The sequence below is a fragment of the Oncorhynchus kisutch genome, linkage group LG15, assembly GCF_002021735.2.
Source record: "Oncorhynchus kisutch isolate 150728-3 linkage group LG15, Okis_V2, whole genome shotgun sequence".
In the NCBI taxonomy this organism is placed as follows: Eukaryota; Metazoa; Chordata; class Actinopteri; order Salmoniformes; family Salmonidae; genus Oncorhynchus; species Oncorhynchus kisutch.
The window spans coordinates 22,708,266-22,726,547 of NC_034188.2; the positions used below are offsets into that span (position 1 = coordinate 22,708,266).

At 41.1% G+C, this 18,282-nt stretch overlaps 2 protein-coding genes across 6 annotated transcripts in view; both read left to right on the top strand.

Moving 5' to 3' along the window:
* LOC109905940 (X-linked interleukin-1 receptor accessory protein-like 2) overlaps positions 1-1,697 on the top strand; it is a 444,323-nt gene extending 442,626 nt beyond the window's left edge. Inside the window, exon 11 of the mRNA XM_031789841.1 lies at positions 1-1,697. This exon is cut by the window's left edge and continues 895 nt beyond it. The gene's annotated coding sequence lies outside the window, so the exon portion shown is untranslated.
* Positions 1,698-10,273: 8,576 nt separating this feature from the next.
* Positions 10,274-18,282, top strand: part of LOC109905042 (mitogen-activated protein kinase kinase kinase kinase 4) — a 110,642-nt gene continuing 102,633 nt past the window's right edge. For 4 of the 5 annotated variants that reach the window (XM_031789842.1, XM_031789843.1, XM_031789844.1 and 1 more), the window contains exons 1-2: positions 10,274-10,491; positions 11,044-11,109. In XM_031789842.1, the coding sequence (XP_031645702.1) occupies positions 10,435-10,491; positions 11,044-11,109 (123 nt within the window). In that variant the 5' untranslated portion in view covers positions 10,274-10,434. The remainder of the gene's footprint in view (positions 10,492-11,043; positions 11,110-18,282) is intronic. The other variant, XM_031789845.1, reaches the window with a different exon arrangement.

The following is an 18,282-nucleotide window of genomic DNA, read 5'->3' on the forward strand; positions in this document are numbered from 1 at the left end:
TTGCTCCAGTCATCATTTTCTTACTTGAAAAATGTCTCCTTTTTTGAGATGAGTAATAAATGAAAAAACCTTGTTTTTAATGTTCAAGGTATTGTTATTATGTACAGTTTTCATATCTTCTATAGACATTCATGATGATTCCTTTAAAATTTTAATGGTGTGAGTATGTGAGTGAATCCAAATTTAAAGATTCTGACCTGTGATTTTTCATGGGAAAAGGGAACGTTTCTCATTGCAGCACAATTCTGTCAAGATGGACTGAAAACATTCTCTGTGAGCTTTAAAAATGTTACAGTATATTTAAGCAAATCAATAATGTTTGAATTTACACAAGCTATTGTCATTGTTTGAGGCCAATTAAATATGAATATTTGAATTGTTTAATGCAGTATTTGTTTGAGTTGTAGTCTGTGACGAGTTGCTGTCTCTTGAGTTCTGCCTGTTACTTTGCTTATTTTAGTTGTACAAAACAAGAAGCCTTTTTCTCTGCTGAATTCCTCCCCTGCTTCACCTGCCTTCCTTCCTCTGTTGGCCATATTGTTTTCAGATGGCCATTGAGTTGTCCTTTTGAGGATGAGCCGCTCTCCAAATGGTACAGATGGACTCGGTGGTGCTTTCGGAATCGATGGTAGTTTTGACTGAATGTATTGTAGAAATTAAAGGGAACTGGAATCACCTGAGAGATATTTGCATTTGTATCTATTTTATTTTATTGATTTCATTTGCTAAATGAGAAGAGAATAGTCTTATAGAATCATACTCTTTTCAGTTGCTCTGCTATTTCGATCTTAGAAAATTAATCCTATTTGTCTGCAATGATTTGTAATATAGCAGCCTCTATCTGTCTCATTGAGTTATAGAGGAATAATCAGCTTCTAATGTGTCTCATTGAGTTATAGAGGAATGATCAGCCTCTAATCTGTCTCATTGAGTTATAGGAATAATCAGCTTCTAATGTGTCTCATTGAGTTATAGAGGAATGATCAGCCTCTAATCTGTCTCATTGAGTTATAGGAATGATTAGCCTCTAATCTGTCTCATTGAGTTATAGAGGAATGATCAGCCTCTAATCTGTCTCATTGAGTTATAGAGGAATGAGCACCCTCTAATCTGTCTCATTGAGTTATAGAGGAATGATCAGCCTGTAATATGTCTCATTGAGTTATAGAGGAATGATCAGCCTGTAATATGTCTCATTGAGTTATAGAGGAATGATCAGCTTCTAATGTGTCTCATTGAGTTATAGGAATGATCAGCCTCTAATCTGTCTCATTGAGTTATAGAGGAATGATCAGCCTCTAATCTGTCTCATTGAGTTATAGGAATGATCAGCCTCCAATCTGTCTCATTGAGTTATAGGAATGATCAGTCTCTAATCTGTCTCATTGAGTTATAGAGGAATAATCAGCCGAAATGCCAAGATTGTAACAAAGATGACTTGGTGACCTTCAAGAGTAAACTAAAACACTAACGGCAGGAGGTCAAAGAGATTGCAGCGATCCGTTTGAACCGTTGTTTAACTGCCCACGGATGTCTTCTTCAACACCAGTTATACATCGTATAAGTTTATTTAATGCCTTTTTGTCTGTTTGCAAGCTGATGGATTTTGATAGAGCATCAATGTGCATTCTCTACTTATATGATGAAATCAAATTTTGTTGGACCCTTGCGAATGGCTGTATATTAAATAATGTTGAAATAAACCGGTTGCTTACTGCTTGATTTATTCTATATGCACTGTATTTTTCTATATGCACTTTATTTATTCTATAGGCACTATATTAATTCTATAGGCACTGTATTTATTCAAGAGGCACTGTATTTATTCTATAGGCACTATATTTATTCTATAGGCACGGTATTTATTCTATAGGCACGGTATTTATTCTATAGGCACTGTATTTATTCTATAGGCACTGTATTTATTCTATAGGCACTGTATTTATTCTATAGGCACTGTATTTATTCTATGGGCACTGTATTTATTCTATAGGCACTGTATTTATTCTATAGGCACTGTATTTATTCTATAGGCACTGTATTTATTCTATAGGCACTGTATTTATTCTATGGGCACTGTATTTATTCTATAGGCACTGTATTTATTCTATAGGCACTGTATTTATTCTATAGGCACTGTATTTATTCTATAGGCACTGTATTTATTCTATGGGCACTGTATTTAATCTATAGGCACTGTATTTATTCTATAGGCACTGTATTTATTCTATAGGCACTGTATTTATTCTATAGGCACTGTATTTGGTTTTCATTGTAATGTAATGCTGTCATTTTACATATATGATCTATGTGGTGGAGTTAAATATGTCAAGCGTTCAATGGTTATAAATGTCAGCTACTATGGCAACTGCAGCTATAATCTTTCGAAGTTGCAAAAACTGAAATAGTGGATGTTTGCTATGGTGGACCTCTATTACCTACAGTATCCTCTCTGAAAGGGGAATGCTCCGGCTGCTTCACCAGCACATCCTATTTACATCACAATAGTTCACTCAATAATCAGCAACATTGCCAGCTGTATGTTTATGATGAATTTGTTGAAATATTAAGGAGTAGTAAGATTTCTTCAGACACCCAATCTACTTCTCAGCATGCAGATATACAGTAGCAGAGATTAATATGAATATGCTGTAAGTAGCTCAGACCTGATGGCATGGCAGCACTCACCTCTATGCTGTAAGAAGAAGCCCAGATTTGATGACCTGGCAGCACTCACCTCTATGCTGTAAGAAGAAGCCCAGATTTGATGACCTGGCAGCACTCACCTCTATGCTGTAAGAAGAAGCCCAGATTTGATGACCTGGCAGCACTCACCTCTATGCTGTAAGAAGAAGCCCAGATCTGATGGCCTGGCAGCACTCACCTCTATGCTGAAAGAAGAAGCCCAGATCTGATGGCCTGGAAGCACTCACCACTACTGCTTTACAACTTTTCCATTCAGAAATTATACAACTCAACACCACCATCTTGTGGATATCAGAAATGCTTAGGCAGAATACATGTGAACGAGAAAAGTCTGTGTGTGTCAAATCAAATCAAATTTTATCGGTCACATACACATGGTTAGCAGATGTTAATGTGAGTGTTGCGAAATGCTTGTTCTTCTAGTTCCGACCGTGCAGTAATATCTAACAAGTAATTTAATAATTTCACAACAACTACCTTATACACACAACTGTAAAGGAATGAATATGTACATATAAATACATGGATGAGCGACGGCAGTGCAGCATAGGCAAGATGCAGTAGATGGTATAGAGTACAGTATATACACATGAGATGAGTAATGTAGAGCATGTAAACATTATATAAAGTGGCATTGTTTAAAGTGACTAGTGATACATTTATTACATCCAATTTTTAATTATTGAAGTGGCTAGAGATTTGAGTCAGTATGTTGGCAGCAGCCACTCAATGTTAGTGGTGGCTGTTTAACAGTCTGATGGCCTTGAGATAAAGTTTTCTTTCCAGTCTCTAGGTCCCAGCTTTGATGCACCTGTACTGACCTCGCCTTCTGGACAATAGCGGGGTGAACAGGCAGTGGCTCGGGTGGGTGTTGTCCTTGATGATCTTTTTGGTCTGTGTGTGTATGCATGTGTGTATGTGTGTGTGTGTTTGTTTGATGGCCTCACAAAGCATATATGGTCTTTTTTCCTTAAGCTAATCACGTCATATTTTGTTCATATTCATTGATTTGGACATCAGTCGAACCATGTAACAAAGTACCAAAGGCTGTCCTTACACAGCTTAATACTCTATTACATTCATTCTATTGATTATTTTACTTTCATGCTATGCATTGGAGAGCTGATTCTCTCTAGGTTTGTGTGGGGAACGTAGTGTTATTTGGGCTCTGGCTTTTAAATTGTTTTCCATTGACATCCCGATCAACATGGGCATGCCTCTTTGCCCCTTTTGTTTGGTTGCAGCAGCCCACGACTATTGTAAACAGTCCTCCAGAAACCTGTCTGTATGTCAACCATTACCATCCCCTGGCCCTTACACTACAGGTATACAGCAGGACAAATCAAGGACCCAAACACACAGGAGGCTGCTGAGTGGAGGACGCCTCATAAAAATGGCTGGATTGGAGTGAATACCAAAAACACGGAAACTATGTGTTTGAAGAGTTCGATACCATTCCATTGATTCCGTTCCAGCCATTACTATGAGCCCGTCCTCCCCAGTTAAGGTGCCACCAACCTCCTGTGCAACCTGGCAATTGTGACACAGCAGTTCATTAATATAAAGTCTGTTAGAATGAAGTATTGAGTTGCCACTTGGTATCAACCATTCTTTCTTGTGTGAATATTTAGCTAACAAATCTTCAATATTCAAATCATTTTCAATTCCAATGTTCCATACATAAATGTTTGCCTATATTTCTCAAGCTTTTTAAAAACAACTTTGAAAAGAACCAGTGGGGTAATGAGCTAAATATGAATCTAGTTTTATAAGATATCTTATATAATCCATAACAGGTTTCACTAGACAGGTTTCAGAAGCCTGCTTGCTTGGTAAATCTCAGTCTGGCAAATCCTGAGAGTCTATCCAACACTGTATATATTTCCAAGGCATAACTTCACTATAATGTTATTATATTTACTGCACATACAGTGGCAACGTTGTTTAAATGCGAATTGTGATGCAGGACAAGCTGATGTCATTATTCTGCATGAAACAGAACAATTATGTATGTACCATGTGGCAGCAGCAGTAGCAGCAACCTTTGCCTGTCTGCGTCTGTGCATCTAAAATAACCCCCTATTCCCTTTGTACTGCACTACTTCTGACCAGGGCCCATACTAGCGCCTAGCTCCACCATTTGGGATGCACATTGTTTTGCATGCCAGTCCCCAGGGTTATGTTATTTATACACTGTCAAGTGAAACCATGTAGAATAATGGGTCCTCTCAAACATGACACATCCAAGTGAAACCATGTAGAATAATGGGTCCTCTCAAACATGACACATCCAAGTGAAACCATGTAGAATAGTGTGTCCTCTCAAACATGACCCATCCAAATGAAACCATGTAGAATAATCGCTCCTCTCAAACATGACCCATCCAAGTGAAACCATGTAGAATAATGGCTCCTCTCAAACATGACACATCCAAGTGAAACCATGTAGAATAGTGTGTCCTCTCAAACATGACCCATCCAAGTGAAACCATGTAGAATAATGGGTCCTCTCAAACATGACACATCCAAGTGAAACCATGTAGAGTAATGGCTCCTCTCAATCATGACACATCCAAGTGAAAGCATGTAGAGTAATGGCTCCTCTCAAAAGGACACATCCAAGTGAAAGCATGTAGAGTAATGGGTCCTCTCAAACATGGCGCATCCAAGTGAAACCATGTAGAATAATGGCTCCTCTCAAACATGACCCATCCAAGTGAAACCATGTAGAATAATGGGTCCTCTCAAACATGACCCATCTAAGTGAAACCATGTAGAATAGTGGGTCCTCTCAAACATGGCACATCCAAGTGAAACCATGTAGAATAATGGCTCCTCTCAAACATGACACATCCAAGTGAAACCATGTAGTATAATGGGTCCTCTCAAACATGGCACATCCAAGTGAAACCATGTAGAATAATGGCTCCTCTCAAACATGACCCATCCAAGTGAAACCATGTACAATAATGGCTCCTCTCAAACATGACCCATCCAAGTGAAACCATGTAGAATAGTGTGTCCTCTCAAACATGACCCATCCAAGTGAAACCATGTAGAATAGTGGGTCCTCTCAAACATGACACATCCAAGTGAAACCATGTAGAATAATGGGTCCTCTCAAACATGACCCATCCAAGTGAAACCATGTAGAATAATGGGTCCTCTCAAACATGACACATCCAAGTGAAACCATGTAGAATAATGGGTCCTCTCAAACATGACACATCCAAGTGAAACCATGTAGAATAATGGGTCCTCTCAAACATGACACATCCAAGTGAAACCATGTAGAGTAATGGCTCCTCTCAAACATGACACATCCAAGTGAAACCATGTACAATAATGGGTCCTCTCAAACATGACACATCCAAGTGAAACCATATAGAGTAATGGCTCCTCTCAATCATGACACATCCAAGTGAAAGCATGTAGAGTAATGGCTCCTCTCAAAATGACACATCCAAGTGAAAGCATGTAGAGTAATGGGTCCTCTCAAACATGGCGCATCCAAGTGAAACCATGTAGAATAATGGCTCCTCTCAAACATGACCCATCCAAGTGAAACCATGTAGAATAATGGGTCCTCTCAAACATGACCCATCTAAGTGAAACCATGTAGAATAGTGGGTCCTCTCAAACATGGCACATCCAAGTGAAACCATGTAGAATAATGGGTCCTCTCAAACATGACCCATCCAAGTGAAACCATGTAGAATAATGGCTCCTCTCAAACATGACCCATCCAAGTGAAACCATGTACAATAATGGCTCCTCTCAAACATGACACATCCAAGTGAAACCATGTAGAATAGTGTGTCCTCTCAAACATGACCCATCCAAGTGAAACCATGTAGAATAATGGGTCCTCTCAAACATGACCCATCTAAGTGAAACCATGTAGAATAGTGTGTCCTCTCAAACATGACCCATCCAAGTGAAACCATGTAGAATAATGGGTCCTCTCAAACATGACCCATCCAAGTGAAACCATGTAGAATAATGGGTCCTCTCAAACATGACCCATCCAAGTGAAACCATGTAGAATAATGGGTCCTCTCAAACATGACACATCCAAGTGAAACCATGTAGAATAATGGGTCCTCTCAAACATGACACATCCAAGTGAAACCATGTAGAATAGTGGGTCCTCTCAAACATGACCCATCCAAGTGAAACCATGTAGAATAATGGGTCCTCTCAAACATGACCTATCCAAGTGAAACCATGTAGAATAATGGCTCCTCTCAAACATGACACATCCAAGTGAAACCATGTAGAATAGTGTGTCCTCTCAAACATGACCCATCCAAGTGAAACCATGTAGAATAATGGGTCCTCTCAAACATGACCCATCCAAGTGAAACCATGTAGAATAAGGGGTCCTCTCAAACATGACCCATCCAAGTGAAACCATGTAGAATAATGGGTCCTCTCAAACATGACACATCCAAGTGAAACCATGCTAGAATAATAGGTCCTCTCAAACATGACACATCCAAGTGAAACCATGTATAGTAATGGCTCCTCTCAAACATGACACATCCAAGTGAAACCATGTACAATAATGGGTCCTCTCAAACATGACACATCCAAGTGAAACCATGTAGAGTAATGGCTCCTCTCAATCATGACACATCCAAGTGAAAGCATGTAGAGTAATGGCTCCTCTCAAAATGACACATCCAAGTGAAAGCATGTAGAGTAATGGGTCCTCTCAAACATGGCGCATCCAAGTGAAACCATGTAGAATAATGGGTCCTCTCAAACATGACCCATCCAAGTGAAACCATGTACAATAATGGATCCTCTCAAACATGACACATCCAAGTGAAACCATGTAGAATAGTGGGTCCTCTCAAACATGGCACATCCAAGTGAAACCATGTAGAATAATGGCTCCTCTCAAACATGACCCATCCAAATGAAACCATGTACAATAATGGCTCCTCTCAAACATGACACATCCAAGTGAAACCATGTAGAATAGTGTGTCCTCTCAAACATGACCCATCCAAGTGAAACCATGTAGAATAATGGGTCCTCTCAAACATGACCCATCCAAGTGAAACCATGTAGAATAATGGGTCCTCTCAAACATGACACATCCAAGTGAAACCATGTAGAATAGTGGGTCCTCTCAAACATGACCCATCCAAGTGGAACCATGTAGAATAATGGGTCCTCTCAAACATGACACATCCAAGTGAAACCATGTAGAATAATGGGTCCTCTCAAACATGACCCATCCAAGTGAAACCATGTAGAATAATGGGTCCTCTCAAACATGACACATCCAAGTGAAACCATGTAGAATAATGGGTCCTCTCAAACATGACACATCCAAGTGAAACCATGTAGAATAATGGGTCCTCTCAAACATGACATATCCAAGTGAAACCATGTAGAATAATGGATCCTCTCAAATATGACCCATCCAAGTGAAACCATACTAGAATAACTGGTAATCTATGACACATCAGTTCCAAACTGAACAGTGAAAAGTCAGAGGGTATGAGGCAGTTTAAAACTGGCGGCATCTGTCTGAACAGTGGAACAAGAGTAAAATACAACAGGGGGAAAAAGTCATAACTACACTGTCTGTCTGTATCCAGGCAGAGGCAGGCATTCAGTTGAAAAATCTCAGTGCCAGCATATGTTGGCTGTTTGTATTATGAGAGCAACTGGCAGAAGTTGAACCATCTGGCTGAAGTTCAAGAGGCGTTTGAATACAGACCATTCTCCTAACCCTCCCCCCATGCACCCCCCTAAGATTTGCTTTGGAGTTAGTCAAAAAGGTTGCCAGAACCTGTGAATCATTGCAGTATGCCACTCGCACAGAAATGAATGGTAGAAGTGTGTTTTATTTTTTACAGGAATGCATTGTTGTACTACTTCAGTTGCTTTATGTGCAGTGAAGAGAGAGGCAATGGGGAGGCTGCAGTGAAGAGAGAGGCAATGTGGTGGCTGCAGTGGAGAGAGAGGCAATGGGGTGGCTGCAGTGGAGAGATCGGCAATGGGTGGCTGCAGTGGAGAGAGAGGCAATGGGGTGGCTGCAGTGGAGAGAGACACAATGGGTGTCTACAGTGGAGAGAGGCAATGGGGTGGCTGCAGTGGAGAGAGACGCAATGGGTGTCTACAGTGGAGAGAGAGGCAATGGGGAGGCAGCAGTGGAGAGAGAGGCAATGGGGTGGCAGCAGTGGAGAGAGAGGCAATGGGGTGGCTGCAGTGGAGAAAGAGGCAATGGGGTGGCTGCAGTGGAGAGAGAGGCAATGGGGTGGGTGCAGTGGAGAGAGACGCAATGGGTGTCTACAGTGGAGAGAGAGGCAATGGGGAGGCAGCAGTGGAGAGAGAGGCAATGGGGTGGGTGCAGTGGAGAGAGGCAATGGGGTGGCTGCAGTGGAGAGAGAGGCAATGGGGTGGCTGCAGTGGAGAGAGAGGCAATGGGGTGGCTGCAGTGGAGAGAGAGGCAATGGGGTGGCTGCAGTGGAGAGAGAGGCAATGGGGTGGCTGCAGTGAAGAGAGATGCAATGGGGTGGCTGCAGTGGAGAGAGAGGCAATGGGGTGGGTGCAGTGGAGAGAGGCAATGGGGTGGCTGCAGTGGAGAGAGAGGCAATGGGGTGGCTGCAGTGAAGAGAGATGCAATGGGGTGGCTGCAGTGGAGAGAGAGGCAATGGGGTGGCTCCATAAAAATATAAATGTCAAACTCACTCCCACAACACTAGAACCCCTCTATGTTAAAACATCCATGTTTAAACTCTCACACACAGAACCTGCTCTCTCATACTCTCTTTCATTGTCTAATTCAACTTTACAGAAGAATGTCGTTATAACATAAGACATTACTCTCTGCTAATTCATAATGGCTCCGCATTGTCTGTGTCCTGGCTAGAGAATGGGCCCTCTGTGACCTTACACAGTGGTTCTGTTCAGGGGTCAGCTGCCACAGACCCTGGGCTGCTCCTGCTACCGGTCACACTGTGTGGAGAATGACACAGTCACAGAGACTAGTCATCGTTAACCATGTGAGTCACTCATTAAGAATAGCAATGCCAGTCAGGAAGGAGCTGGAGGAACAGCATAGCAATGCACTGAAGCTGAATCTAACAGCTAAATCTGTTGTACATTACTTTTGATATTTCACAGTTTATGTTTTTTTGCTAATCATTTTGTCAACTAATGAGTAACAACATATTTAGAAACATTAAATATAAATGTTAACGTGAAAGAGTGATCAATAAATAATTGTGTATGGGACTGTCATTTTTCCCCCCTGCAGGCCAAGTTCACTATTATATATTTGGATTGGGCAAGCTCTCATAATGCAGATGTTGACGTTTTCTTACAATGTTGTTATTATAGTCATACATGTTTAGGCTTAGGCTACTACTGTATATTATGTAATTGGTAAAACTATATGGAGATAAAAAATAACTGAAGGCATGAACAATCAACACGTTATTTTGCGCATGTTGCCTTGAACAGAGGAGAAAGTTGTTCAAAAAAGTGAACTTTTCGAATTTGGTTTTCTTGGGGAGAGTAGGGGGGGGCTAGCTTCCTCAGCATATTCCGGGTTTCGCTGGATGAGAAGTTTCCTGTGTTGGTCGCTAGTGAGACTCGCTGCAGAAGCAGATAAACAATATGAACTGACACGGTGAAACCGTTAACTTTAGGAAAATCAAGTACATGTCCTCTTTCTAGTTGCAGTAGTCCGACAACGCCATAGCTATGGCGCGAGACTGCACTACACGAAGTTTGGACAATATTGACCTCTCTGCTTTGAGGGTGAGTTCGAGTTGTGCCAACGTCTAATTCATTGAAATGTAGGTTGACTTTTGTGTAAACATTGCGTAGTCGATGTTGGTTACAAAGTTTCAAACTGTAGTCTATTAATTTAAGGAAACGTCAGCTACATTGTAACAAAAAGTGAGCAACGTTGTAACAAATTCTTTGAGCTTTCCTGTCACAATATTATGAAACCATTGATGCAATTTTCTGTACATGTTTTGCTTTCAGAAGTGAATATGTTTTTGGTTTGTCGGATTTACAACTGTTTCATAAGCAACTGAATGATTGGGGGTAAAATAACTTGAGTTAAAAAAAAGTGAAGTTGTCTAAGTTACAATAATAATGCAGTAGAAATATGGTGTTGGCATGGTACAAGTGTTGACAAATGAAACATACTTGTTGGGAGCCATGCCATGCAATATTCCGTTTAAATGATGACCTAAAGGTCCAACATTATTCTGATCAGGTGCTTTCAAAATTACTTTATTTATTTATGTCTGTGCCCTTTCAATTCATGTGAAGTAATGTAATGTTGTCACCTTGTTTCAGGATCCTGCTGGGATATTTGAGCTGGTAGAAGTGGTTGGAAATGGAACATATGGACAAGTCTACAAGGTTTGTAGTTTATGTCAGACCTACTTTCCTATTCTTGTCTTTGATCATGATTACAATTGCAGATGTATTGTCAGTTGGAATGATTGACATTCAAAGGAGCATATTGAAAATACAATATGTAAATGTTGCATGATGGCACTCTCTCAATATTTAATTGAAGTTGAAAAGGAAAATGTATATAGTAACACAACTACAGCTGACAGCAGATGTTAGTGTGAAACTTGGTGTAGGTCTAATGAAAGTACTAACTAATAAGTGAGAAAAGCGAGTGAAAGAAATGGTGACCCAAATGCACTGTGTAGTAGCTTACAAACACAAGCATCTTTAACACTCTTGGGTGGAGTCCACTTCCTTATCGAAATCAGCATCACTGAAAGCTTCAGTGATGGTTTGTGGTTCTTTAAAAAAACATTGAGGTGATTTAAATTAGCTTGACCGGCAAAGCGAGTGGTGCTAGCCACATTCTCACAGATGTGTCAACTCAGGGTGTGAGCTAGCAGTTGGGTGAATACCTTAGGTTGCACAAGCCTTTCATTTACAAGAAGGTAACCCAGTCAAGATCCGGTGTAACATAAAACAGATCAAGAATGCATGACATGATAAAAGCTTTTTTAATGTCACACAATTTTTGTCCACTTATACTCAAAAGTGCAAGAAGGTTGTCTGTTAATATCAATTCCTAAACAGTAGTTAGCATAGTTCCAAACTGAAAAGACAGACTGTCAACTCTGTTGTTAATGTAGTACACAGCATGTCAAAATCTCACCTGAATTTAATATATATTTTCTGTTATATGGATCAATGTCAGAGTTGGCCATTAGTGGCCAGACAGCTTCCTCCTCTTCTTTCCTCTTCTGTGTGCAATGCAGTGCACACTTTCACACCTACACTGAGTGAACAAAACATTAGGAACACCATCTCTTTCCATGACATAGACTAACCAGGTTAACCCAGGTGAAAGCTATGATCCCTTATTGATGTCACCTGTGAAATCCACTTAAATCAGTGTAGATTAAAGGGAGGAGACAGTTTAAAGAAGGATTTTTAAGCCTTGAGGCAATTGAGACATGGATTGTGTATGTGTGTCATTCAGAGGCTGAATAGTCAAGAGACAATATTTAAGTGCCTTTGAACGGGGTATGGTCATAGTGGTCATAATGGTCATAATGGTCACAGTAGTCACAGTGGTCATAGTGGTCATAATGGTCATAGTGGTCAAAGGGGTCATAATGGTCATAATGGTCACAGTGGTCAAAGGGGTCATAATGGTCATAGTGGTCACAGTGGTCATAGTGGTCATAGTGGTCATAATGATCATAATGATCATAGTGGTCATAATGGTCACAGTGGTCATAGTGGTCATAATGGTCATAGTGGTCAAAGGGGTCATAATGGTCATAATGGTCACAGTGGTCACAGTGGTCATAATGGTCATAATGGTCATAGTGGTCAAAGGGGTCAAAGGGGTCACAGTGGTCATAGTTGTCATAGTGGTCACAGTGGTCATAGTGGTCATAGTGGTCACAGTGGTCATAGTGGTCACAGTGGTCATAGTGGTCATAGTGGTCACAGTGGTCATAGTGGTCACAGTGGTCATAGTGGTCACAGTGGTCATAGTGGCCATACTGGTCATAGTGTTCTCAGAATCTTATTATTTGTATTTTTTTCTCCTCTACAATTGATCCGTTCTGAAAACAGAACGTCAAAGGGAATGCGCGTCTGTGGAAAATATAGATTTTTAAATCGTTTATTGGGCTTGTTCTGAAGGCAGCACATCTTGTTTTACAGTACAGTCTGAAGTCTTGGTTTTAATCATCCATCCCCTTGGGGTTTCAGTGCAGATGTCTGATCCATGCCACAGTTTTGTTCCATGCTCAATCTTTTAGACGTGTCAATTACTGTCAGGCTGAGATAACAAAAAACAGTCCAGGGCCCGGTTTCCAAATAGCGATAGAACATAGGCTTACGAGTGTTTTAACGATGTATCTTTCCTACAACGGCCGAAGATGTAACATGCGTTTCCCAAAACACCACGCAGAGAGAATGTTCGCTAAGTGCGTCATCGAAATAAAGGGAGCGCTACTCTGGGTCAGCTTTCTCCATTCAAATGTTACCTTAACATTAGAATTATTCCACAATATTGACGATGGATCAGCTCCTAGAGATATTATCACGTAATAGCTGCAAATATTGAGGCGGCTTATTCTCATGCTTACCCTATAATAATGCACTAAATCAAGATTTGGCACATCATTGCACATATGCACACACTGGTCACACTGTATTTATTTATTTATTTATTTTGCTCCTTTTCACCCCATTATTTCAATTTCTACTTCGCACATTCTTCCACTGCAAATCTACCATTCCAGTGTTTTACTTGCTATATTGTATTTACTTCGCCACCACTGCCTTTTTTTTGCCTTTAACTCCCTTATCTCACCTCATTTGCTCACATTGTATGTATATAGACTTATTTTTCTACTGTATTATTGACTGTATGTTTGTTTTACTCCATGTGTAACTCGGTGTTGTTGTATGTGTCGAACTGCTTTGCTTTATCTTGGCCAGGTCACAATTATAAATGAGAACTTGTTCTCAACTTGCCTACCTGGTTAAATAAAGGTGGGAAAAAAAATACATATATACAGTGCCTTGCGAAAGTATTCGGCCCCCTTGAACTTTGCGACCTTTTGCCACATTTCAGGCTTCAAACATAAAGATATAAAACTGTATTTTTTTGTGAAGAATCAACAACAAGTGGGACACAATCATGAAGTGGAACGACATTTATTGGATATTTCAAACTTTTTTAACAAACCAAAAACAGAAAAATTGGGCGTGCAAAATTATTCTGCCCCTTTACTTTCAGTGCAGCAAACTCTCTCCAGAAGTTCAGTGAGGATCTCTGAATGATCCAATGCTGACCTAAATGACTAATGATGATAAATACAATCCACCTGTGTGTAATCAAGTCTCCGTATAAATGCACCTGCACTGTGATAGTCTCAGAGGTCCGTTAAAAGCGCAGAGAGCATCATGAAGAACAAGGAACACACCAGGCAGGTCCGAGATACTGTTGTGAAGAAGTTTAAAGCCGGATTTGGATACAAAAAGATTTCCCAAGCTTTAAACATCCCAAGGAGCACTGTGCAAGCGATAATATTGAAATGGAAGGAGTATCAGACCACTGCAAATCTACCAAGACCTGGCCGTCCCTCTAAACTTTCAGCTCATACAAGGACAAGACTGATCAGAGATGCAGCCAAGAGGCCCATGATCACTCTGGATGAACTGCAGAGATCTACAGCTGAGGTGGGAGACTCTGTCCATAGGACAACAATCAGTCGTATATTGCACAAATCTGGCCTTTATGGAAGAGTGGCAAGAAGAAAGCCATTTCTTAAAGATATCCATAAAAAGTGTTGTTTAAAGTTTGCCACAAGCCACCTGGGAGACACACCAAACATGTGGAAGAAGGTGCTCTGGTCAGATGAAACCAAAATTGAACTTTTTGGCAACAATGCAAAACGTTATGTTTGGCGTAAAAGCAACACAGCTCATCACCCTGAACACACCATCCCCACTGTCAAACATGGTGGTGGCAGCATCATGGTTTGGGCCTGCTTTTCTTCAGCAGGGACAGGGAAGATTGTTAAAATTGATGGGAAGATGGATGGAGCCAAATACAGGACCATTCTGGAGTCTGCAAAAGACCTGAGACTGGGATGGAGATTTGTCTTCCAACAAGACAATGATCCAAAACATAAATTAAAATCTACAATGGAATGGTTAAAAAATAAACATATCCAGGTGTTAGAATGGCCAAGTCAAAGTCCAGACCTGAATCCAATCGAGAATCTGTGGAAAGAACTGAAAACTGCTGTTCACAAATGCTCTTCATCCAACCTCACTGAGCTCGAGCTGTTTTGCAAGGAGGAATGGGAAAAAATGTCAGTCTCTCGATGTGCAAAACTGATAGAGACATACCCCAAGCGACTTACAGCTGTAATCGCAGCAAAAGGTGGCGCTATAAAGTATTAACTTAAGGGGGCTGAATCATTTTGCACGCCCAATTTTTCAGTTTTTGATTTGTTAAAAAAGTTAGAAATATCCAATAAATGTCGTTCCACTTCATGATTGTGTCCCACTTGTTGTTGATTCTTCACAAAAAAATACAGTTTTATATCTTTATGTTTGAAGCCTGAAATGTGGCAAAAGGTCGCAAAGTTCAAGGGGGCCGAATACTTTCGCAAGGCACTGTATGTTAGGCTACACCATGAAATACATTGAGGCAAAATAGCAAAATAAAGTAGCCAAATAGCTAAATAAAACGCAATTGAATAAACATGAAATTGATTTCAATATCATTTATATACACTACATGACCAAAGGTATGTGGACACCTGCTCGTCAAACATCTCATTCCAAAATCATGGGTATTAATATGGAGTTGGTCCCCCTTTTGCTGCTATAACAGCCTCCACTCTCTGGGAAGGCTTTCCACTAGATGTTGGAACATTGCTGCAGGGACTTGCTTCTATTCAGCTACATGAGCATTAGTGAGGTCGGGCACTGATGTTGAGCAATTACGTCTGGCTTGCAGTCGGTGTTCCAATTCACCCCAAAGGTGTTCGATGGGGTTGCGGTCAGAGCTCTGTGCAGGTCAGTCAAGTTCTTCCACACCGATCTCCGACAAACCATTTCAGTATGGACCTTGCTTTGTCCACGGGGGCATTGTCATGTTGAAACAGAAAAGGGCCTTCCCAAACTGTTGCCACAAAGTTGGAAGCACAGAATCATCTAGAATGTCATTGTATGCTATAGCGTTAACATTTCCCTTTACTGGAACTAAGGGGCCTAGCCCGAATCATAAAAAACAGTCCCAGACCATTATCCCTCCTCCACCAAACTTTATAGTCGGCACTATGCATTGGGGCTGGTAGCATTTTGCTACCCTGTTTTTGACCTCTTTAACACAGCATTCTTATCATTTCATTGTCAGTGCTGAATAATCCAGTTTTTTTACTGTAGTATTTTGGATAATCTTGTTATTGTCGTGTGTCTGACAGCCAGTGGTAGTCTTCATTTTAGAACCGCTCATAATCTCCTCAGCTATTAGGGTGAAGCAGCGGGTATGTCCTCATCATGTTTTCCAGGGGGTTATGTGTTTGGCCTCGTCTTTGCATTCATCACAGGCATCAGAGTAATGGTTTTCTTAACATAGTAAATCTTACAGAGACCCATCAATGCTGCTTAAAAGGGTGGATTGTTAGCAAGGGGTCACATGATGAGAGTAGTTTCCCCGAGGTAGTTTATCCTCTGGGGGCTTCATGTAGTTTGGCAGCAGAATAGGATGGTCCATTCAGAGAGGAGCTTGTGTGATAGGGTCTCTCACTCATTCCAGGGTAAACTTTAACATGTGACTAACCATCTTTGTAAGAATGAAAATGGATTGTGATTTGTTGCATCAGTGATCTCATCTGTGTCTTCTGGGGATACAGTACTCAAGAGTGTTGAAGTAATTAGGCGTACCGTAGATTGTGTCATTGTCAGTGTTTGACATGTTGTATTTGGTTTAGCAATATAACGATAACTGTCTCAGTCCATATAGCAATATCTCATGCTATTGTTCTTAGTCTGACTATATCTAGGGTGTATTCTTCTTTTGAATGGGCACTTCCCTGTTTTGCGAAATGCAAACTCATGAAGTGTGAAAAAGTTGGTTAAAGCCAGGCTAGCACTGCAGCAACAGAGCAGCACTGGAGAGGCATCGTCACTTGCGTGCCTCTCAGGTCAGATATTGAGAAAGTCCCAGTATGTTGGGAATCATCACGAAGCAGGCAGGGAGAGGAAATTGATTTCAGAACCTCAGCCGATGTTCAAATCACTGGGACACCTGCCTGGATCTGGTGGCGTTACTGTATCCCAGTCCCCTCAGCTCTGAGAAAGAGACATGGAAGGGCCCCGTCCTGGTGTTGAGATGTGGGCTCACTGGATGCGTCAATAATGGTACTCTATTCCCTATTTAGTGCACTACATTTGACCAGGGCCCATAGGGAAAAGGTTGCCATTTGGGATGCAGCTACCGAGTAGGCCTGTGTTTGGGTAGGGAACGGGAGAAGGCCCTCCCTATGCCCGCGTGGTAGGAACTGTGGTAGTGGGTAGGTGTTGGGCGATATACCCTTTCATAAGGAAATCAGTCAATTAAATATGAATTCATTAGGCCCTAATCTATTGATTTCACATGACTAGGAATACATATATGGTAGGGGCGTGGATCAGAAAACCAGTCAGTATCTGGTGTGACCACTATTTGCCTCATGCAGCGCAACACATCTCCTTCGCATAGAGTTGATCATGCTGTTGATTGTGGCCTATGGAATGATGTCCCGCTACTCTTCAATGGCTGTGCGAAGTCACTGGATATTAGAGGGAACTGGAACACGCTGTCGTACACGTCGATCCAGAGCATCCAAAACATGCTCAATGGGTGATATGTCTGGTGAGTATGCAGGCCATGGAAGAACTGGGACATTTTCAGCTTCCAGGAATTGTGTACAGATCTGACATGGGGCTGTGCATTATCATGCTGAAACACGAGGTGATGGCGGGGGATGAATGGCACTACAATGGGCCACAGGCTTACATCACGGTTTCTCTGTAAATTGAAATTGCCATTGATAAATTGAAATTGTGTTTGTTGTCTGTAGCTTATGTCTGCCCATACCATAACCCCACTGCCACAATGTGGAACTCTGTTCACAATGTTTACATCAGCAAACCACTTGCCCACACAATGCCATATACTTGGTCTGCAAATGTGAGGCCAGTTGGATGTACTACCAAGTTTTCAAAAATGAAGTTAGAGGTTGCTTATGGTAGAGAAATGAACATTCAATTCTCTGGCAACAGCTCTGGTGGACATTCCTGCAGTATGCATTCCAATTGCACGCCCCCTCAAAACTTGAGACATCTGTGGCATTATGTTGTTTGACAAAACTGCACATATTAGAGTGGCCTTTTATTATCCCCAGCACAAGGTGCACCTGTGTAATGATCATGCTGTTTAATCAGCTTCTTGATACGCCATACCTGTCAGGTGGAGGGATTATCTTGGCCAAGGAGAAATGGTCACTAACAGGGATGTAATCAAATTTGGCAACATTTGAG